The 23768-nt window shown below is 31.4% G+C and overlaps 2 protein-coding genes across 2 annotated transcripts; one reads left to right on the plus strand and one right to left on the minus strand.

Annotated features, from left to right (window-relative positions):
• Nucleotides 1-1003: 1003 nt before the first annotated feature.
• Bma-acs-12 (Uncharacterized protein) lies at nt 1004-5993 on the minus strand (the record flags this gene model as incomplete). The annotated part of the gene is made up of 12 exons (XM_001901694.1): nt 1004-1122; nt 1425-1590; nt 1829-1911; nt 2177-2321; nt 2496-2596; nt 2768-2942; nt 3220-3388; nt 3864-4075; nt 4182-4291; nt 5252-5357; nt 5724-5825; nt 5892-5993. 12 exons carry the CDS (start codon nt 5991-5993, stop codon nt 1004-1006), a joined length of 1590 nt encoding a protein of 529 aa, XP_001901729.1.
• Nucleotides 5994-11217: 5224 nt separating this feature from the next.
• Bm6546 (Uncharacterized protein) lies at nt 11218-23177 on the plus strand (the record flags this gene model as incomplete). The annotated part of the gene is made up of 23 exons (XM_043081990.1): nt 11218-11343; nt 11561-11684; nt 11810-11977; nt 12230-12394; nt 12555-12686; nt 12994-13164; nt 13305-13448; nt 13514-13681; nt 13957-14103; nt 14304-14477; nt 15428-15577; nt 15886-16059; nt 16331-16477; nt 16599-16772; nt 16968-17303; nt 17402-17530; nt 17648-17833; nt 17992-18123; nt 18228-18373; nt 18822-18993; nt 19178-19345; nt 22529-22605; nt 23076-23177. 23 exons carry the CDS (start codon nt 11218-11220, stop codon nt 23175-23177), a joined length of 3612 nt encoding a protein of 1203 aa, XP_042937924.1.
• Between the last annotated feature and the right edge of the window lie 591 nt (nt 23178-23768).

Below are 23768 nucleotides of genomic sequence, written 5' to 3' on the forward strand. Positions count from 1 at the left end.
AACAGGTGGATTACGGAGGACAAAATTTGAAGTTAGGAGAAGTAATAGATGACGACAACGATAAAACAAGTTTGTCTGTGCGGAGCAGATGAACTGATTGATCTCCAAACAGAAGGAATACAGTCTTTCGATAGAGTTCAAAAATGAGAACAATCTGAACTCCTCATGTCTGCAATCGTTATATTTCTTATTTTAATTTTATTACGGCTCTCATTCGCTTAATATAATTCTGCAAACTACACCAACGATCAATTTTATTATTCATTGTCACCAAATATCTAAAGCAACAGCAATGCATTGCCAGTTTTTGGAAATGAATGCATGCAACAACTCATGAAAGTGAGTTCGATCGAAATCACTTTCATTGCTAAAAATTATTGTCAATCTTAATTCAAATAGTACAACAAAGCTGAGTGATAATATATTAATATATAATATATATATATATATATATAAAATAGAGAAAATTCACCCGTGGGAGCACTACAAGCAAAATTTTATCAACAATGAACTGAAATAGCTGCTTATTTCGAAAGCAAACTAAATAGTTGTTAAAAATAAAGTAAACTGAATCAATGATAAAAGGACTATCTCTTCAACTCAAAAAAAATAATATTTTAAAAAGCTATTGTTTTTAAAAAAAAACCATGATTATTGCTATCTGAAGAAACTCCATGAGAAAGTAAGTTTATATAGTTATAATGAAATAAACAACCAGTTACTGTTATTAAGATTTGATAGAAATAAATCCTAGCAGTAGAATGAAAAACTTTCTTGCTTTTGCATTCAAAACTATTTTGATGGGAATTATTTATTCTACTCTATAATTGCCGCTACTGGAGAAAACATTATAAAAAAGTAAAGAAAACATCTGTGATGTGGTAAGCTTCTGTGACAATAGCGCTTTGTTTCAAGTAATAAAAATGAAGATTTAATTCATAATTTAGTATTATTAACTAGGCAAAAGGCAAGAATATTCAATATTTGTGGTTGGAAATTCAATTTATGTGTATCTATTAGCAGCCTCGCGCAATAATCGCCAAAGTATTTTACCACCGGGTGACCGAGGCAATGTCATTGCTATCACAACAACATCCACCTGTTTATGACGCATCACACGTTCTGAAAATGAAAGTAATGATTAATGGATATTTTGCAAGATATTTTGAAAGGATGGTTATATGTCAAATATTCGAACCAACTTGCTGTTTTCGTACATGCATGCCGTTCTTCATTGAATTAATAATGCAATTTATTTTTAAGCTAACATATTCTCATGATCTTGACTGACCACCAGTAATGCTGAATCATCAATTTCTCCCATCATATCAAATTTCTACCAAAATAGATCAGTTATTGCTCCATAAATCACTCCTATCGAGAAATAAGTGTAGTGTGCATTCCAGGTAAAGGTTAAAATATACCATTAATAAATTCCTTAATCTGTTCAGCAGTGGCAGGCACACGTGGTTTTAGCACCACGAAAGCTACGGGTATTTCTTGCTGATTCACTTTTGTTGCTGGTACAATCGCTGCTTCAGCAATGGATGGATGAGTTAATAGGATTGATTCCAGTTCTTGTGGTGTTACCTAAACGAGTAGACTTAGTATTTTATTCAAGAATTTCATAGTTCATAAGAAAAATCAGTTCCTAAGTAAAAGTAACAGAAGTTTAACTATCTTATTTTCATTCTTTACTTAAGTGCAACTGTTGATTTATTATTTGAAAACATTAGTTAAGATAAGCAATCCTAAAGAAATATTCACAGATGAATCGTATCTAAAAGCATTTCTTTCACGCTTTTTTTTCAAAAGTTTGAAAAATTACCTGAAAACCATCAACCTTAATCATCTGTTTTTCTCGATCAACAAGGAATACATTGCCATCCTTATCATAGAATCCAATATCACCTTCAAAATTCATTAAATCATTTCCCATGTTCTTAATATTCGTATTCAACAACTATTATTTAATATTTAATTCTCTTTACGACGACTTCATGTTCAAATATTTTCCCGGCTTCTTACATTACAGAAATTTATAGATTTATGAGCATCTTCTAACGCAATAACATTACTTTTAGAATGTACTAATTAACGAGCATTCTGTGTTTATAATATTTTTTAAAATTTCTATTGAGTTTAACTGTTTTCAACTAAAAGATGTCACATGTACCGGTATTTCTCCAACCATTTCGCTCAAAATCTTCGAACGTGGCCTTGTCATTCTTCCAATACGGTGATACCACAGTTTGCCCTCGAAGTAAAATGAGGCCTTGCTCATTCATACCAACTTCAGCCCCACTAACCATATCTATCACCTTAACAATTTTCTTATTACTATTATTTTACAAAATCACTAATCTTTCAACAATTTTTTTTTTGTCTTTTCTATCTCTTAAAAGACTAAAGCTATTTTAGAAGCTATTTTATCTTTTTAAAGATCAAACATGAAGCGTTTAAAAAAATCGAATTTTAAGCAATGAAGAAATTACCATCATGCTTAAGCCTGCACATAGTGTTCCGCATGAGCGAGATATGAAAGGAGAAAATTTAGTTGTCCTACAGATAATTCCTACTTCTGTCATTTCGTAAACTGAAATGGTTTAGAATTGAAATAAATTATTTGTATGTGAACTACCTATAATTATTGCTGTGAGGACATTATGTCACATTTTCAAGAAACTAAACCAACAGAACTATCCACACTAATCTCTCTTTATGATTCATACCTGTAGAACCTGAAACATGAAAAAAATAACCTTACCGGCACTAAAATGCTTAACAGATGGTAAGCAACGATATGCACGCTTTATCGTATCTTCACCAATCGCTTCTGTTCCGATTATTACATTTTTCAAATGATAGTATGGATAATGGTCAATTATATCTGTATCGCAAAGATGCCTTAGGGTAGTGGGACTAACAAATAGTGTCTTAACCTGCAAAACAGTATGTATCAGCAATCAACGGAGCCTATCAACTCAAGGACCTATTCTGAATCTCGTATAAAATGAAGAAATGAAGGTTGGACGATACGATTAGGGTATGAAGTTGTTGTAACTTCCTGTGGTTATAGTATATACTGCTTTGTAACAGTAACCTTTGCTCTTTATAAATAAAGGAGGTTAATATGGGATACTGCTGCTGAAATAATTAAGGTAATTAAAAACTTATGGCAGTCAACCATAAAGCAAGCAGATATAAGTGGCATCAAACCTTATATACATGAATGCACTTTGCTAACGTCTTCACGTCATCTGTAAATGTTACCATCGTTGCACCATTTAATAACGATGAAAAAAGCACGTCACGTCCGAATGTATCATGAAATAAAGCACTGGATAGAATAAACTCACCATGACTTGGTAAATCGTAAGCCTCTCTACTGAAATACAGCGCAATCAGAAATACGTAAATGATTAGAAGCGATTTTTGGTATTTTCTAGAGATGAAGGAGATATGTATGCTTATCGTAATCATATGATAGTTATGATAAATACATGGGTGATAATATTGGCAGATATGTTTTAACGAATTAGTAACAGAATCTGATAGTTGCTATCACAAATTCGATAAGTACTTGACTACTGTTACTAAGAAAGAAACTTGTATGATATGATAAACTTAGAGTAATATTATAATTCAGGTACCATCCTACTAGCTCTTTCTAGAACTGTCTTTGATTAATCTCATCTACTGCTTTTATCATTTATGTTGTAATTTCGTTTTTCTTTAAAAGATGAACAAAGCTTTGTTAGCTTTTTAAAATACTGCTATTAATTTCTAGCCTAAAAAAATATCAATTTGCTAAATATTTGAATGTTTAAATAAATAACTCACTGCAATGAAAGATATCTTACTTGTTGAACGTTTTTAACATAGCGTTGAGGACAGAATGCGTTATGGCAACTCCCTTTCGTGGTCCACTTGTTCCTGTTGAATAAGGTAAGAAGACAATGTCCTCTTCAGGCATCATTTCTGGATATGTTGAAGAACAACGAGCTGCTGTCAACGCTAAATCATTCAGGATTGGAAATCCCTTTGATACCTGGCGATTACCAATGCAAATTACCTGAAGTCATATAAAATCTCCACATTGCATTCAGTGCTAAAATTTATGAAAGTATTCAGCAGGAATTCTACTAAATTATCATAAATTTTTGAAACTTTTTATATACCCTATGATCAATGTTCAGCTCGGCAAACACCGTTGATACGTTATTCAATGCGTGCGGTACAACGAAAGCGAATCTCGATGTTGAATCCATTATTTGCCAGCGCATTTCGTCTGTAAATTGAAAAGTTAGAATGCTAATTCAGTTAGTGAATTTTATCACTGTAACAGATTTGAGAATATCTTCGCTAATAAAAGAACAAATAAAATACTTTCTCAAAAAAGAGAAATAGATTTATTTTATTGCTGTAACATAGAAATTCTGCAATTAAATAAAGTCGTTGAAATAATTTTTTAGATTCTCTTGATTACAAAATTCTCTTCCAGAAAAAATTTATAGCGATGACTGAAGAAGAGGTAGTTGGAGAAACATTAAGTAGAATATCATTGCTGCTGCAAAATTCACGCCTCGATTTGTCCAACTCTTGAAGCATCGTTTTTCTAATATGTTGTTAGAGTTGTCGCCAAAAGGAATTGGACTCTTTTTGTTATTACTACAGGCTGCATTATTGACTTCTCGGGTGTACTACTAGACATTTGGCTTCGCAGATATTCAGAGAACTAAGAAAGTCTATCAAATTCGCTCCAAAGCAACGATTCAGTTCTCGAGGAAGTCACCTGTTAAACTTTATTTTTCCAGTTTGCTTTAAGTGTCCAAGACTATACCCTGACGTCGAGTTATTTGAGAACTTCTTGTGCATGTATAAGAGAATCAATTTCGATCATTACTTTCAGTTGTCAACTTCTGATCACATGATCACTGCAATGGCCAAACCCTCATTTCAAAGACTCTTTTCTCCTCCTTGGACGAATACATCATCGTTGCATGAGTTATCGTCATTTTGATTCTTTTTACGATTTGTTGTCAGTCTATTATCTATTCATAGCAAGGAATACGTTATTAATAAGAAATTATAAAAGAAGAAATGAGCAATAAAATAACATATAATAGAGTGATGCTTATTTACTAATTTATAGCAATGTCAGATGGATACGCCATCCTTTAATGATACATCAACATTGCTTGATTGTTTTTAGAAAAATAAATAATTTTCGAAAAGAAGATGGATGAACCTTTTGAAAAACTCGGGTGTAATGGACATACAATTCCACCAGCAAGTGATATTCCCAGAAAGAGCCATACGAATTCTGGACAATTTGGCACGCATAGAATTATTGGCTAAAATATTAAAAGAAAATAAATTTTTGGGGAATTCACTTGAACTGTGTAGAAGAGAACAAACATTTCACCACTTGTTGAATGTTGGATATTTATAGTTTTATTTTTAGATATTTTTATTATTTAGTTTTATTTTTTCACAAAAAGCTATTTAACTTAAGAAAAAGTGAAAACAAAATAATGACAAACTAATTAAATATTTTTTTCTCGGGGACAGCAAAAAATTTGATACCACTCCAACAACTGAAGTTAAAGCAGTTTATGCCTTTTAATATTAATCATTTTCTCCCTGTAATCTTTAAACATTTCTTTCTTGAATTCAAAAAAAAAAAAATTCTATATTTCCTAGAAATTTATTGCTCTTACCTCGCCTTTTTCTATTCCCATTGCAAGTAATGAATTTGCTATGTATTTTGTTTTAAGCAGAATATCCTCAAATGTAAACGTTTCATCGGTATCATTGTTCACCTATAAAATGTAAATATTAAACTGAATAATTTCAAAAATTATGGTTACGAAAAGTTTTGGGTTTACCAATGCTATTTCATTGCCATATCGCCGCATTTCGGAAAAAATCATTTCGTGAAAAGATATACAAGGAACATCAACATCTATAAGTTCAGATTTTATCGGCATATTTGACTAAAGTAGAAGATGAATTCGAAGTTTTTAAAGGAGTAAAAGTTCTTCACAAACAAGCACTGTTGCTTCAAGGTTATTAATTTACCTGAAATATAGCAATAATCACAAATATCAATGATATCTGACACATTTACTGTGGTTACGACTGCTTGTATCACAAATTATAAATTACTAATTTATTTAAAACGATAAGTTAAAATCCCTAATTGAATTAAGCACAGTCTATGTGGCATGTAAATAATTTGGAAGTACCAATGATGCTATGATAGCTTTCTGAAAAGGCATTTAAGCTTCAAATGATTTAACGCAAAGTGCAATCGATCGTGTGTTACAACTCGTAAATTAAACATTAATTTAAGACTATACTATATGACATTACTAATTAGCTATTCTAGCTATTATCTTCAAGCATATTGATTTTCCATCTTGAAAACAAACAAAAATTTAAAATTTAATAATTTCTTTTATTTAGGAGGAAGAAAATGAAGTGAAAGAACTAATGAAAGAGAAAAGCTGTTAGATTTTCAAGTATATATGTATGAATGCCGTTGCATCACAAAATTACATCTTGATCTTACTTATTTCACTTACTGCTAGTTCTATATCTCATCGCAACTCGCTTCACTTTCTCTTCATCACATGTTGTGATACACACAATGAACTTTGAAATCCTTATTGATTGCTTAAAAGCGGAAGTCATCACATTTTTTTAAATTAGGTTAAGTGCACTAAGGCGCTTTTGACAATGCATCGTTTACAAGTGATTTGATTATTTCTTCTTGGAAATTATTATCGTGTCAAATCTAGACTCGTAATTTGATCAGGAAATTTAAGTGAGATTTTGGACTCAAATGTTTTGGTCAGGTATTCCGGATACCTATTTTAAAATGAGCTAAACATACAAAGTAGTGAAATAATTTATTTAACTCGCTAGGCTGTTTTCATAATCCCTAAAAGTTTTGGAAAATAAAAGTCTTTAGTTATATCAATAAAAAGGCCACATTCTATGCGCCCGCATTCTGGGAAATTGTTGAAATATGATACTGATGGGTTAATCAGTATTTATGACTATTATAAAATAATCTCAAGTAGAAATTCTGTTCTAAGGCTTCAATCACTCTAATTTCAATTATTCACAGACAATTAATAACATAAAAATAATATGACTCATTTGGTTCAGGATTCTGTTACATTCTGAGGTAGTAATGATATCACTGGAATAAAATCATTAGAATGATTTTAAAGATAATGATACAAATAACTGGCATTTCCAAACCGATCAATTGAATCACTAACAACAATTGACAACATAAAAACAGTGGTAAGTCTTTAATATAGAAGTACACAAGAAAATCATTTTGTAAACAAAAGTTAGCCACAAGTAACATCACTTTGTGGGACCATTAAACTCTCTCTAATATTCCTTCCAACATACCAAGAAGCGCAAAAATACTTACTACTTGTTTTTTGTAAAGTTATAAAAGAACAGGTAAATTGATGAGAAGTTAGTTCTAAGCTCATCGCAGCAAATGTTTTTAATTCTCTTGTTTTTTGTCAACAAAAATTGTTGAACAATTAGTTATCTTAATAATTACAACGAAATATTGACTGATTGCTTTCGTAATATTAACACGTTCTTCTATCAATATTTGGTGCACGATTACTCGTCATTTGAGATTTCAAGATATGAGATGATATGATACTAGTCTCATTGATCCGGCTAAACTTGAAAATTCATCGTTAAGTGCTCCTTTTTTTCCATGGTGGAACAATATTTCTTCTCACCCTATAAAATTTCTGTTACTAAAGACTTAAAAATTAGATAACAAATAAAAGAAAAAAAAAGGAATTAGATAACAAATAAATAAAATGACATGCTTTTGAACTTTAGCAATTTTCCTATTGGAGCTAAATTTTTTTGCTATATTTTATAAATTGCAAATTCAAAAGCTATTGACTAACATATATTCACTACCATTCATTCCAGTCTCTTCGATATTTTGCCTAAATTATTCCGGCAAAAAGCGATGATGGATTTAAAACAACTAGACTAATACAGTTGGCCGTGATCCAAACATCCTTTCACACATGTAATTCATGAAGTATCATGTAGTTATTTTTTTTATTACATAGACAAAGAAGAAAATGAGAGGAATGAAGAAAAGATATATAAGAAAATGGTTACCGGTTACTTAGTTGATTGAAGTTATGATCAATCAATAAAGTGTGCAGACAGCAAAGTACAAGAAGACAAAGCGTCAGAATATTTTTCTCTTGATAAAATCAAGGAATCACATACTCAAATTTGACTTTCTTTGAAAAGTAAAAATGAAATACTTGCAATGAAAGAAGAATGCAGTAAGATACATAAGTTTCTTACCAGTTAACAAGTATCATTGAAAAGTTGGCAGTTGTTGTCTCAACTACATTATTAATAGTTTATATTTATTAAAAAAAAGGCCGCCTTCACTCAGTTATCTGTGTTAAGTTTTCTGAAAGTAAGTTAAAGTTGGAAGGTTGGTATTTTTAAGCCAAGATCTTTGCCAAATGATTCTGATACTTTTACTAAAATTTCATTCAGTTGTAAAGCACTTTAAGTTGTTAGGAGCAAACTGTGCACGTTTTCAATACCTCTCTAAAATAATTAAATTTTAACAATTGAATTTCTCAGTTCTTAACAAATTTCCAGCTTTTAATGGAATAAAACAAAATTTAAAGTAGTACCGGTATACTGAATTTAATTAACAAATGGCAAATTAGTAATTTCGTTTAAATTAAATATAAAATTATTAAAAAAAGAAAAAACAATTTGAATGAATATTTTTGTACAGGGACTTTCTTTTTCAAATAATTATTGAGAAATAATAATTACGTTTCCAAATAATTATTGAGCTTAACTTTAACTTGAATTAAATATATCTTTAATTTAATGAAAGGAATTTTTCTTTTTTAATTTAATAAAAGCAAATTCTAAACTACTGCGAAGAGTCAGTGCACGCTACTTTGAGTACTTTGAATTCTGTTTGTATTGCTTTCATAGATGTACAGAATTATTTTTGATTACGAAAGATTTAACTGGGATTCTCTAATAATTAATCACTTCTTTACTCTTGTCATACTTCAAATTCATTCAAAAATGGAAGTTATATTATATGTATTTTTAATTTCTGCATAAATTTTTGCATAAACATCAATTCATTTTACTGCTTTTTTTCAACTGATTTTTCAACTTCTTTCATCCTCATCGTATTTAAGTTAGGCAACTAGTCACTTTCATGAACTGAAATACGTTCTATCGAAATATATGATTTAGTATACGGAAATCCGAGAAACATTTGAACTGAAACGTATGAATCGTTTGTGTCAAAGGCTTATAGGAGATTAAAATAAAGGTAAATGTTTAGCAAAATCGGATGCAATAGGCAAATAATATAAAACAGTAAATAACCTGATAATCGTGATTAATATAGTCATAATCAGAATCTATTTATTTTCACCTCTTTTAATTTGTTTCACATTTTACATTTAATTGTAGGTAAAGTTTCTGAAACATTTCCGTAAAAAAAAAAAAAAAACTGTCAATTCTTTTTTATAATTTAACAGCTGAAAAAAAAAAAAAAACATAAATTATGCATCAGATTTTTACATTTTCAAAAAATTTTAATTTTTTCTGTTCTTTAGATCAAATTTGAAGATTGCAGTTTTGTTATTTGTTGTTCTTAAAAAAAGATAAAAAGCGATTCAGTAGAGTGTGATTTTCTGATGACTAATTCTCAAGAAATTACTCAAGATTTTGAAGAAAGCTTTAGTGAATGATGGGATATAGTTCTTTTCATTAAGAGGAGTATTCGCTATGAATGGAATATCTTCGCATTACTTTAAAGTACAATATTTATTTTCTAAATGATAGATGAATGCTTCATTGAGACTTTTATTTGCGTTAGTAAGAAATAGCGAAGTCGAGAGATGTCAAGTTTTTCCGCCAAGTAGTGAGGTACACATATATAACAGAACAAGTTCTTGCTTCTATTGAATTTAATGTCTGCGGGAAAGGTGTGTTTTAGGGAGGATTTCGATGAAGAGGGAAAGGAGAAGTAACGGGTAAGATGAGTATCCTCAATTGAAATTCATTGAGACAACAAATTTTCAAGCCCTGCTAACAAATGAGTATGATAATTTGTGCCAAATCCGGTCTTTTTTTTAACTTTTTACTACTTCTTCTTGCTTCTTCTAAGCATTCTTCAGCCAATCTTTATTTCCATTCTATTAGTTCGGTGCTTTTCATTCAAATAATTTGCTTTATGGTGTTAAGCTATAAAGTTCTGCTTCGGAGCCTTACTATTTACAGAGTGCGACCATTAATTAGTTTACTCAATCATAATTTGAGGTTATGCCAATAAGTTAATACTGTGTTTTTCATACCATACAGTAGAGAGATTAAGGAGCTTCAATCTCGGAAATCATTTTGGTTGTAAACTAGCTCTCTATAAGTTGAGAAAATAGTGATGTTTTATCTGTTTCCAATTAAAAAACGGAAGATTTTCTTTGATTATGGACACTAATGTTTTTTATTAGTATGAAACCAGTCGGTCGTGATGTACAAGAACAACTAAATAGTAGACATAACATATATCATGACTTTTAAAGGACAAACTGATAAAGACATTCCGTTGAAAACTGACACGCTATCAGTTGAGAAAATAAATGCCGCAAGTCAAGGTATCACAAAAATTGCAACACTACTTTTTATATTAATTTTTTAATATGGTTCCTATTTTAAGCTCAAACTTAAAAATACAAAGAAAGCGATAAGGCATGACAGAATCTAAAACATATATAAAACACTTCATAAAAATTAAAACTTGATTAACATGAAAAAAGGTAATTTGCCACATTGAGTTTGTAACTGGCAAAATGCTTTTTTGTCTTTTTTTTGTTAATATTCGTTAATATTTTGTTACTCATATCACACTTTCAAAATGCAAAAAAATCTATTTAAAGCTTATTTGTTTTATACCAGAAGAAAATGATCGACAAAATGGTTTGTTAATCAAAAGCAGTGCTTATTTTTTCCACAAATTTCACCTTTCTAATTCTTGTTTTACCATCCTCAGATAATCTTAAGTATTTGTTTAAATTTCACATTATTTTCAAAAAATGGAAATTTCACCTTTCTAATTTTGCACCACTTTGCACTAAAACGAAGGTACTGAATGCAATGTTTGTACCACAAAATTTACCACTGTTCATCATCATTGGTCACTTCCGATTGATAGCTATATGCTGCAAATTACCTTTCAACAATACGGATTCAGCAGAATACCTTCCAAAAGTACAACGAAACGTTAGCTTTCTAATCTTTCTTACGATATAAATTTAACTGCATAGTACGTTATGGATCGTTTTCACCTGAAAATCCTTCATTCATTAACTGGATCTAATAGTATCAATTACTACTAATTAAATTAACCTATGGTTTGTTTTCTTACTATTCCTTACTCAAAGACAAAAAAATTTTCCCTATTAATTTTTGAGCATTATGAGTTTGTATTTCCTTTCAGGTTCAAAATCAGTACCTTCGAACTTACGATAATATTGACATTAGAGATAAGTTAATAAAACAGCGAAGTGTAGCAATGCCACAACAATTTTCGTTTTCATTTGATCCATCAAGCCAAGTCCGCGGTTAATTTTGCCACTATTTTTAGATGATTATTTATTCACAATCTCATTTGTTAGTATTTATTCATCGAATTTATGAAAAATGAGGAGTTGGTTAAGAAATAGTTATACAAAAACGGATTTTTGAGGTGCCAAAGCATGTAGTCTACCCCAACAAATAGGCAATGGTCCATATCGAATACCACGATGGTACTATAATTCAGTTAGGATGCGTTGTGAGTTGTTTTATTGGTCTGGTTGTTGCGCTAATGGAAATAATTTTCCATCAATTCACAACTGCAAACGATTATGTGAAGGTTTCTCTTTTCCAAAGCTTTTCACTCGTTTTCTGCTTCAAGACGCTCTTATCATAACTGTATCATAGTTGGTCGAATATGTCAGATCAGAACAAATCTCTCTTTACTTCATTATCAAAATATAATTTTTTCTCGATACAATTTTTTTTTTCGAAGCTTACTATAGAATATTTTAATTTTAACTTAAAGAAGAACGACATTATCAATGCACACTTTGGTATGAAACCTTGCATGTTCATTATTAAATTACAGTTGACCCGTGCAAACAGGATTTGGATCAAGGACATGGGAAGACTTTGCAAGCCCGATATTATTTCAATAAATATGCCAAAGTGTGCGAGCAATTTGATTATCGTGGTATTGATGGAAACCGAAACAATTTCGAATCCTTACAAGAGTGTCAACAACAGTGTCCAGGTTTAAAAACAAATCCCTCTCTGCATGACGAAAAAAATTTATGCCGTGGTACTTTAAGTAGTCACATACTACTAAAAATTACTAAAGTTCTATTTGTCCTCTTTCAGCTATACAACTGCATATTTGCGACAAACTCCTAAGTTAATTCATATTTTTGCAGAAGCACTGAGTCCTTGTTCACATGGTAGCAGCACACCTCAAATACCATGTTTTGGTGACAGTACTTGTGGTGTCAACCAGTTCTGTCATTTTGGACAGTCTCAGCTAACCACTGTCTGCTGCAATCGATCACGTAAAACCAACAATAAAACTTAATTTCATAAATTTCATTTGTGTTTGCATTTTATGAATACCATTTGTAAAATTACAATGTTCTTAGCTTGAGCCCAGGTCTAAACAATATAATTGCAACTTGGAATTGTTCACTTGCATGAAAACACATTGTCTCCAGCAGAACAGCACAACTAATGCACTGAATAATAACTGATTCATCACCATGCAGTTCATCATGACTAGCGCACTATTGGATGGCACGACTTGATCTGGTCATCTTAATCTTGGTTACTTTTCAGGACTGAACAGATAATATTATATTTCAGCAACTGGAGACCGATGTCACCAACTACTGAATATAGGTTTGGGTAATGCCTTTCTACAACGATGGCACTTCAATACCAATTCAAAACACTGTGAACCATTCATTTATAGGGGATTGCAGGGCAACGAAAATAACTTTTTAAATCAGAATGATTGCCAAATGACTTGTTTCGGTTAGTTTTCTCAATTCTTCAAGCTCAATTATAAGTTTGCAATAAAATAAGGTTTAAGTTTCAGGAAGACATTCTTAAGAATATTGGTTTTCCTTTCAAAAAATTGACCTTATTATAATAACAAAATTTGCCTTCTTCAGTGAATCCATGTGCTGCGGGAGAACCATATCAAATTCAAGGAAATACTATGCAGTGTTCACCAGCTAAACCATCAATGTGTCCTAATGGGTATTATTGTCACATAGGAGCTGAGCCACAAACAACTGTTTGCTGTCCGAACCTTGGTTAAACTTTCTGTTCTCTTTTTTTGAATTTATAGTGTTTCAGAAGTATTCTTTTAAATTTACAGGTGGTAATGCATGTGAGCAACAGGTGGATCAAGGCCAAGGGAATTACCAGTTACAGCGATGGTATTGGAATATTGCCAGTCAACGATGCATGCCTTTCGTTTACGCTGGCTTAAAAGGAACGCAAAATAACTTTCTAAACCAAGAAATATGCGACAGAACTTGTTACGGTTAAATATTTTAATTTTAGTGCTAAAATTCAAAGGAATCCATTTATTTTAAGAACGAAACAATAATATGTGTTTCCCGAAATTTCCCGACTTCTTCTCAATATATATGTGATATCTTTGTTCTGATACCAAGAACTGAGAACTGTTAAATAAGAAATGATAATCAAAAACCAATCAGTTTGGAAGTCCTGAGCATTGCTGGCAACACACCTTCTCTCTGCGGACGTTGTTACATTCTGAAAAAGATTCATTTCGATTTTAACCAGAATTTACAGCATTCGAGAATCCGTGTTTGTCCGGCAAACCGCAGCAAGGAGTCAATAATCGTCCGTTATGTAGCTCAACTTATAACAATTGTGCAATAACACATTGGTGTCATATTGGCGCAGTACCACAAACAACAGTATGTTGTCCCGGGAAAGGTAACTTAATCGCTTTTTCTTGCAATTTTTGCATATAAAGGCAAAGTACATATTACCTGAGGCACATGGCTTTTAGACTGTGTCGTATTTTGCATCATTCCAAAAAAGAAAAAGTAGAGTTGATATGGGTTCTTTTAGATATTATCAAAATTCTCAAACTATGATGATGGTAGATAAATTCTTTTTCTCTTTATTTGTAGTCGAAGGACGGGCTGTTTGCAAATTACCACTAGCGTTTGGTTCTGGTGATGCCAACTTAAAACGATGGTATTTCGACCAGAACATTTTAAACTGCATTCCATTCAGCTATGGTGGGATGCATGGAAATCAGAATAATTTTTTAACACAACAGCAGTGTCAACAACACTGTCCAGGTGATTTTTGATATTGTAAAATAGGGTTTGATTTGAGTAGATTGTAGACTGAACAGTTGTTGCCTTGCAGAGAAGATGACATTTGACCAATCTTTTTTTTATTGGGACAAAAATTATCGTTGATCATAGTCATTGAACGAAATAGTTCGAGGAAATAGTTGTGTGGGGGCCAGTGAATGTCAGATTGCTATCCAAAAATATAGTAAGCATTAACTCATAACATTTATAATATCACAGTAGCGCACAGGAAGTCAGTTAAACGAGATGCTGTCAACCTTGTCAAATTCGAACATAATTTACAGTTAGTAAGAAACCAACAAACAACAACGGAGGTGAACTAAGTAAAGAGCTGATAACTGTAAACAATCTAATTGGGGATAAATTCCAACACGTATTCGTTATTAATAAACACTGCAAATAAGCTAAGATACATGTAAGGTGAATATAAGATGAATGATTTCGTACCTGACATTGGAATAATTGTTCATAACAATCTTAAGATTGTCATGAACAGTTATTCTTCAAACATGACAATCTTAAATTACCCGGATTAAATATAATATTATTTCTAGATATTATAATTCAGTTTTTCTGACAGTTACTACCTAAAGCGGTAAATTTTTCATCTATTCCTTCATCAGGTACCATTATCACGATAACAAAACCACCTATATTACGTTTCACAGATTCAAATTACTCCTTAATTACTTTCCAGCGTCTTTTTTATCGGAGCTAAATACAGTCCCTTTCATCCGATGCGATTTATATTTTCTTGGTATTTAGATTCAGTCAGAACTGAGCCTACATTTCATAGTAATTAGGTTTAGTAATTTTGCTTTTTGTTCCATGGTTTCTTCTACAGGGTTTCTTGCTCAGATCGTTGTAGTGTATGGAAAAATAGCACAAATTTGTGAATATATCACCTCTTGTTAACTCCATCTTAAATTTAGGATTCACAAATCCGTGTAGATCCGGTAATCCAGAAATGGATAGCAACGGTCGTATCAAAATATGCAGCAAATCGTTGAATTCATGCAGTTCGACATTCTGGTGCCATATCGGAGCTCAACTGCAAACAACACTTTGTTGTCCAGACAGAGGTAATTTCTACTTAGCTTTCTTTATATGATACATCAAATACAACTAGGGTTGCAATTTTTTGAAAATACCTCGTACAATTTTTTTGGAAAAAACACATTTTTTTGAAAATAGGTTCATACCAAAATGGATATTAGAGCATTAGAAATGGCATGTTTATTCGGCAATGAATGTCATTAAAACGAATCTCATGTGAACTTACGCTAAACACCAAATACAATTCAAAACACTAAACAACTGAACTATTGCAGAAATGCAATTTTGCTTTTTATCCAGCTCTAAATGCATTTTTACCATATTTGCATTATAGTAGAGGAATCGACTGCATGTCAACTACCACTTGCAATCGGTCATGGTGGAGCCAATCTTCAACGATGGTACTTCAACAACAACATCCATAAATGTGTACCATTTATCTACGATGGCTTGCACGGGAACCAAAATAATTTTCTCACCCAACAAGAATGCGAACAAACCTGCCCTGGTCAGTACAGTCTTCCATTCTCTCAGTCCTTAAAATAATTCATTTGTTAAATAAGAACATTTGAAGCCGACCATCTCATTTTAATGAGATCAGCTATTACTTTTTAAATTTATCATTTACCATTCGAATGCAAAATTTATTCATCGCAAAATGAAAAATGGTTACGAAATTATAAAAATTGGTTATTTTTCAGCTGAATTTACTTAAGTCCCTATAATTTGTAAAAATTTCGATTTCAGTATTGTGATTTTTCTTTTGCATCCAATTTCAGTATTTGTGAATCCATGTGCTTCGGGTGAGGCGCAAATGGGACGAGGAGAGCGTCCACAGCAATGCATTTCCCATAACCAATGTGCTAATGGTTATTGGTGCCATGTCGGCGCAGTCTCGCAAACAACCGTATGCTGTCCAGGAAGAGGTAGCTATTTCATCTGATTTCTAAATGTTTGAGGAATCGTAGATTTTCATCGTTTCCACTTGGAATTATTTCATAACCGATACCAATTCTTGCGTTATCTTTCAAGTAATGAATTCTGCAGCACAAGGATATGCAATTTGTCAGCAACCAGTGACAGCAGGAATGGGTAATGCAAACTTGCAAAGGTGGTACTATGACGTAAATACTAGGCAGTGTCTGTCATTTACTTATCATGGAACGATGGGTAATGAGAATAACTTTATCAGCAAAAAAGCATGTCAACTGACTTGTCCTGGTACTTTTACTAATTAACTTATCAAAAATAGAGGATAGGATTAAGAGAATTTTACCCATTTATTTTTTACTGATAATCAAACTTTACTATATACCTGTGCGGTAAAGTCCCTTATCAGACTTCTACAAATTATAATGTGTTATAACCGAAAATTATTTGCATATGATTCAACTGAAGAAAGTATTTTGTTTCTAGCCTATGTGAATGTATGTCCACAAGGTATTCCATTGTTGGAAATCAGCACCAATCAACCAAGACTGTGCGCGTTCGGTGAAAATAGCTGTGGACCAAAATACTGGTGTCATCTAGGCCTTGTACCAAGCGAGTACCAATGTTGTCCTGGTACGGAAACTAATTCTTCAGCATGCAAGATGCCACTATCAGTTGGCATCGGTGGAGCACCTGCATCACCTGTCAACCGCTGGTATTATGATGCAGCAGCATCAACTTGTAAAACTTTCGAGTACAATGGCAGGAAAGGAAACCAAAATAATTTCATAAGTGAAGCTGATTGCGCAGCCACTTGCACAGGTTTGCGCATTTCGAATATGCATTTTTTGCAAGTTAAAATTAAGTGAAAATTCGCTTCTTTTTATGTATCATATAGCTCTCTGTCTATCATACTTTAGTTTTCGTGAATCCATGTGACCGTACAGTAACACTGCCACTGCAAACATGTTCCAATTCAGAGGCCTGTCCTAGTGGTACCTATTGCCATTACGGATCAACATCACAAACTACCATTTGTTGTCCTTTCGGTACTATTTTAAAATAATTGATGAACTTTTTTCCTTAAATTTTTTCCAAATTTCTTGAAACTATTTAAAGAAAGTAAAAATCTTCATCCTCATATCTTTTTCAAGTTTATTTTTCAGAAGGAAATCGCTGCTCGCAACCAATGGCTCGCGGTATTGGTAGTGGATCACTGCAACGATGGTACTACAATTCGATGAAAGGCATCTGTGAAATGTTCACATATAATGGAATACATGGCAATGCCAATAATTTCTTAAGCAAAGAGAATTGTGAAATTGCCTGCAGAATAAATCCTTGTCCTGATGGTTTGGCAATCAAATTTAAAATTTAACTTAACGATGAGTTTGAACTGTTGTCTGAAGTTCTCAACAGTAGATTTGAACTGATTTTAATCTTAGATAAACTTGATTTTGCAAACTAGACTACAGAAAACCTAGAAACTCGGATCAACTTTACTTTTTAGGTCAACCGTTCTCCACTTCAAACAGTGTTTATCAAGTATGTGTTGCATCAACACTCTACATAAACGGTTGTCCCAATGGTTACTGGTGCAATCCTGGTAGCAATTCATTTACTACAGTTTGCTGTCCTGGAGGTGATGTCTTTTGACAATGTGTTAAAATCTTGAAATTATACATTTTCTACATTGTTCTAACGCAGTTTACACTTAAATCACTGAAACAAATATTACAATTTCAGCAGTTAATAACCCATGTAATTTGCCTATGGTAGTAGGTGAGGGTAATGAAAAGTTACAACGTTACTATTACGACGCAATGGCAAGGGTATGTCGAGTTTTTACATATCATGGCATGAAGGGAAACCAGAATAACTTTTTATCACAGGTAAATGGATTTTCTTTTTAATTTTGTAATTGGTATGATACTGGAATGTATTTGTTAATCCTCGAGGAAATCTGTTTAAATGATTTCCTGTTAATAGAGTTTAAGAAATAATTCAAGAGCGTAAAACTATAATTTTAGAATTAGAACCTAAATAATAGCACTACACGTTTATTCGCTTATGTCAGACGTGGGTAGCCACTATTCCAATGCCACTGTTGTAATCGAATAAACTGATTATTTTCTACATGTGGTTGAAAGTTCTATTGATATGAATAAAAAGAAATTTTGCAAAGGATTTACTTAAGAAAATACCGCACAACTATATGCATATGTTAACCTCACTATTTTCCGTTATCTAATATTTATTGTAAAGAATAAGTTCTCATTAAATAACAACTAAATGTTAAATATTAAATAAAAATTTCTTCTGAAATTCTTGTACCTGTAGACAGCCTGTCAGCTTCGGTGTCGTCCATTAGAAAATCCATGTATTGGACAACCGGCAACAACTACTGCAGGGCAAATACTCTTTTGCTCAGCCATCAATAAAGAGGTGTGTCCAGTAAATTTCTGGTGTCATATTGGTTCGACACCGGAAACATCTGTTTGCTGTCCTGGAGGTAACATTTTTATGTTTTTTATGAAGAATTTCGATTAGATAACGGACTACTTTCGTCAATTCAAAAATAGATCTATTAGTTTAACATAAATTTAGCAAGGTGAAGCTATTTCTGTGATCATTATCTTTCTGAAACTGTGGCTTCGATATTAGTTAAACTTGTGGAGAATGACAAATGTTTTTAGCAACAAATCCCTGTTCGGTACCGCTTTCACCGGGTTCTGGTAATGCGGATCTGTCGCGGTGGTACTACAGTGCTGATGATCGTGAGTGTTTACCTTTCCAATACAACGGCATAAGAGGCAATCAGAACAATTTCTTGTCACAAATGGAATGCTCGAGGACTTGTCCAGGTTGACTTTTTTATTCACCTACTGTTATGCTAGTTGCAATTTGAACAATGTGACATTCATCAATATATGAGATAATTATTTTCTTAAAGAACTGATCATAATAGTTAAGTACGAATTCAATGTAAAAAGAGAAATTGCATTGAAGTGCAAAACAGTGCATAGCTGTCGATTCTTTAATCTGAAGGATATCTTTTGATTGATCTCAGACTATTTTCTTTCCTATAATCTTAGATCTTCTTTCATTTTATGCTTTACTCAACAGTACTGCACTAATTAGCGCAAAAGACTTGTACTAATAGATTACCTGCTATTCCTCATCTGGAATATATTTTACTAGAAATTAGTTTGAACATTTTGAAAAAAGATTTTGTTTATACGTGTCATTCCAGTGACGAGAGTTTTTAGTTCGAGAATCTGTATACTTGAAAACTTTGTACAAAATGAGAAAGGGAAACCCAAGAAATGGATTATATATCCAAGGAAGGATATATAATCCATTGGAGGCAAATTTCCGCAGTATAGCCTCTTTTGTTTGACCGGAAATAGTAAAAAATCTCAGAAGTTACTACTGTCCGTTATACAAGTCCGACATTCTTTAAGAAGGAAAAAATTAAGATTATACAAAATTTTAAACAATGATTTCTAGTGAATAATATCGCGATTTTAAGTGGTTTGTTTATCTAAAGGAATAATGTGGGCAGACTTAATAAATAATAAACTGAATTTTTTGTAACACTGAATTTAATATGATTTATATTAATGAATTAATTATGAATAGCATCGAATTATGGCAATTAATTAAAGCAAATTTTTAATTGGCACATGAAGAGAATTGAACATTTGTGTTTTAAATCGATTTCTGACTTATCTTCCGTTGTAATATTATTAAACCATTCATATCTAATGTTAGTTTTCGGTAATTTCTTACTCATTCGAGCACCTCTCCGTTTAAAACATAGCACTTTATTTTAGATTTATACAGTAAGTTTTTGATCCGCATTTAAAAGAACTGCAGATAGTGTGAACGAATTTAATCCTTAAACGTTCCTGATTTTATTTTTTTTTTTAAATTCACTCATAAAATATCCTGTAGAATTGTAAAGTTATTCAAGTACTAAGGATTAATATTTATTAGTCGAGTCAGTTCATTGCAATAGGGCATCATTTCTGAAGCATACTAATTCCATATTAATGATAGTAAAGTGTCCACTGTTTACTATAGATTGCAAGGTTTATTACTTTTTATTTTTTACAAATTTAGAGCTAATTTGAAGTAATTGAGATGAATTGAATTAATGTGATTGATGTTTTCATAAGTTGCAAAATAGGACGCTTTGATGAGCGGTGCAGCAATGAAAGCTAGGAAAAAACTTTAATTTGCAAAGCCTTAATTCGTTTTTTGGGGTAGCAATTTTTAAATAAAAAATTGAATATTCCCAAGAAATTTTGTTTTCAGTAATTGTAATCAAACGTTAGTGATTTAGCGCTTTGGTATTATAGCTCAAGGCCAATGTCATTACTTCTTCCATTATTCTTCCCAAATTATGAGCAGAAAAAGTTTGCCCAGGTGGGCTATTTAAAAAAGACAAAAAAAGATGCAGACCATTGTTGGAAATGCCGTATACTGAGAATTGTAAATCTAATAAATTTCTTCTTTGAAAGTAATTAAACTCATTTAAATTCGATATTACAACGTTATTCTACAAAAATAATATCGCCAATGATTTTTAAGAAAATAATATGCTAAAGTGTCTGTGCAGCTTGTTCAAAAAGCTGACTTTTTGACCTTTTTGGTGTTCTAATTTGAGTAAGTTAATGAAAGCGTTCGCAAGAATTGAGTTACATCTACATTAAAAAATTTGTTACAAACGTCAAATATTAGAAGTCTAAAAAAAACTGACAGATTATTTCGTTCAAAAATTCTGACTAGGAATTAATTCTACAACTTTACCTTTTGAGCTATATGCTAATAAAATGAACTTCCGCTTAGACAGTTACCGGCTCTCAATGTTTGGTCAAAATTAAGTTCAGTGGCAATATTACAATTTTTTTTACTTTTTTCAAAGAAGAAACACTCATATATGTGCAGAATTGATGCCTATTACAATGTCAATTTTAGGTCTTTTAATTATATCGATAATTTGAATAATTGAAAATTTTGAAACCCTATCTTGAGTATCTCTTGTTTTTGCTATGTATTTGTAGCAATTTCCGGATATTTCAGTATGGTAAAATACTGGATGTAATGAATATATTACTTTAAGCTATTACTGTCCCCTTATATATATATTCATTAATTTGTCTTCAGATTAATTTCATAGCACCTTGCTCGTTTTAATATTTTTCCGAAAAATTTGCTCTTTTATAAAGCAGATCAGGTAAACTTAGATTCAATTCTTACCTTATGGACATAAAGCTTTCTTTGAAATAAAACTGCCTAAAAATAAGCGAAAATGGGAAAGCACACTAATTATTAATGTCAGGAAATTCATAAATTATTAATTCTCTTTTGCTATATTCTTTTATCATAAGAATTAAATTCATATTTAGTTTTGAAATAGTTTTTTAGTATTAGAAGTATAAATATCTATAAATTAAAAAATATATGAAAATTTTGCATACCCAATAATAATTCAAAACCAGAAATTTAAAGATTGTACAATGTTTTATCTAATAAGTAAATAACCCAATTTAAGAAATATATTTGAATTTGTTGTCTAAATCTATCTCATAGTAGGATTTTTCAATTTTTTCAAATTTTTATTTTCTCATATTTTACAGACAATAAGTTATAATCTATCACATACTTTTAATTCTTACTGTTTTATTGGTCATTCTATTGCATAAATTGCAACTGTTTACTTACTCTAATTCATTTACTGTGACTATTTTCTGTCATTAAGTGGTTTGAATCACTAGTATTATGACTGAAATTCATATTTGTGTTCCTGAAATCGTAATTTTTGGTCATAAGCTATAAATTGGGATGTCTTCACTCAAAATCTTATAGCATTTTAATCTCAGTGATATATATTAATTGAATATTAATATTGAACTATTTCTCCAATATTAAATTGTTTCTTTTTAACTTCTTCCACATTTCTTGTTCCAAATCTTTGTTATTTCATGTAGTTACGGACTGAACTTGTTAGTTTATTCTTCATCTTTTCATTGAACTTTCAGAACAGCTATGCTTATTATCGATAGATAAAGGAGCTTGTAGTGAACATCAAACACGTTATGCCTTCGATCGACAACAGGTTATTTATTTTATAATAATTTTCGATTACTGCGACAAATTTAAAACTACCACCGTGCCTGTAGTTGAAAATGTCTACATATTCAGATGGCGAAAGGATACAACTTAAAACAGAAACTGCAACATATAAAATAAGGACGTAAGAAAAGATTCAAGGAATGCGAGGGATTTTTATCTGAAATAAATGGAATGTTTTTGAGAGAAATTAAACATAGTTTTGATGCGACACTCAGTTATGAGTTGATATAAGCAATTTTGTTTCCACTTGCAAAATGGCACTCTGATAAATGAAAAACGAATCAAGGCTAAATAAACATTTCATTTGAAATATATTACTTATTTCTAAAAAACTGTGATCAACAAATGACCCGTTAATTTCGTTGATTATTTAATCCTATTCAGTTTGATCATTTTTATTGAGAGAATTTTTCATTTTTCTTTTTTGGAGTAATATTTGATTTTCCATTACAGAATCAATGCATATCATTCGAGTATACAGGTTGTGGTGGTAATCTGAACAATTTCCGTTCGTTAGTTGATTGCATATCAACTTGTGGACAACTAGGATTTTGAGAGATTGCTCCAGTTTTGGAATTCTAACAAGTTTTCATTATATTGACAACATTCTGTCAAGTCTTCTTTATTTACAAACAGTGCTTTCCGGAATGACATCAAGGATTCAGGATGATTATGAACATTTCTGGTTAATTCATATTTAAGTTTAACCAAAATTTTTTCCACAACTTGATGTCTCGTATGAATTTGATATCTTATGCATCCTTTTTAACTTTACAACTATTTATTTCTGGAAAAGAATGTTTTATTCTGAAATTTCCAAAATTTCCAGAAAGTTTTTGGACAATTTTGGTTATTTTTTTTATGCTTCAAAAACGTTGAAATGCGTATTAGGATGTTTTGAATTTCAATGTATTAAGGATTTTCTCTTGATAAATGTTAAAATGCTACTTAACACTTTAATTTGCAACTTTAGATTTTGATCTGTCTGATCCATAATTCAAATGGAAAAGAAATGAGTTTGGTCTTAAATTTTGAGTAAATTCACATAAGTTGAGATACTATCATGACTAGATTTTTGAAAAAATTTTTCTCAATTTTTCATGCATGTGTTATAGTGAAAATGATTTTTGATTTCATGCAAACTTT

The sequence above is a fragment of the Brugia malayi genome (genome assembly GCF_000002995.4).
Source record: "Brugia malayi strain FR3 genome assembly, contig: Bm_v4_Chr4_scaffold_001, whole genome shotgun sequence".
NCBI lineage: Eukaryota > Metazoa > Nematoda > Chromadorea > Rhabditida > Onchocercidae > Brugia > Brugia malayi.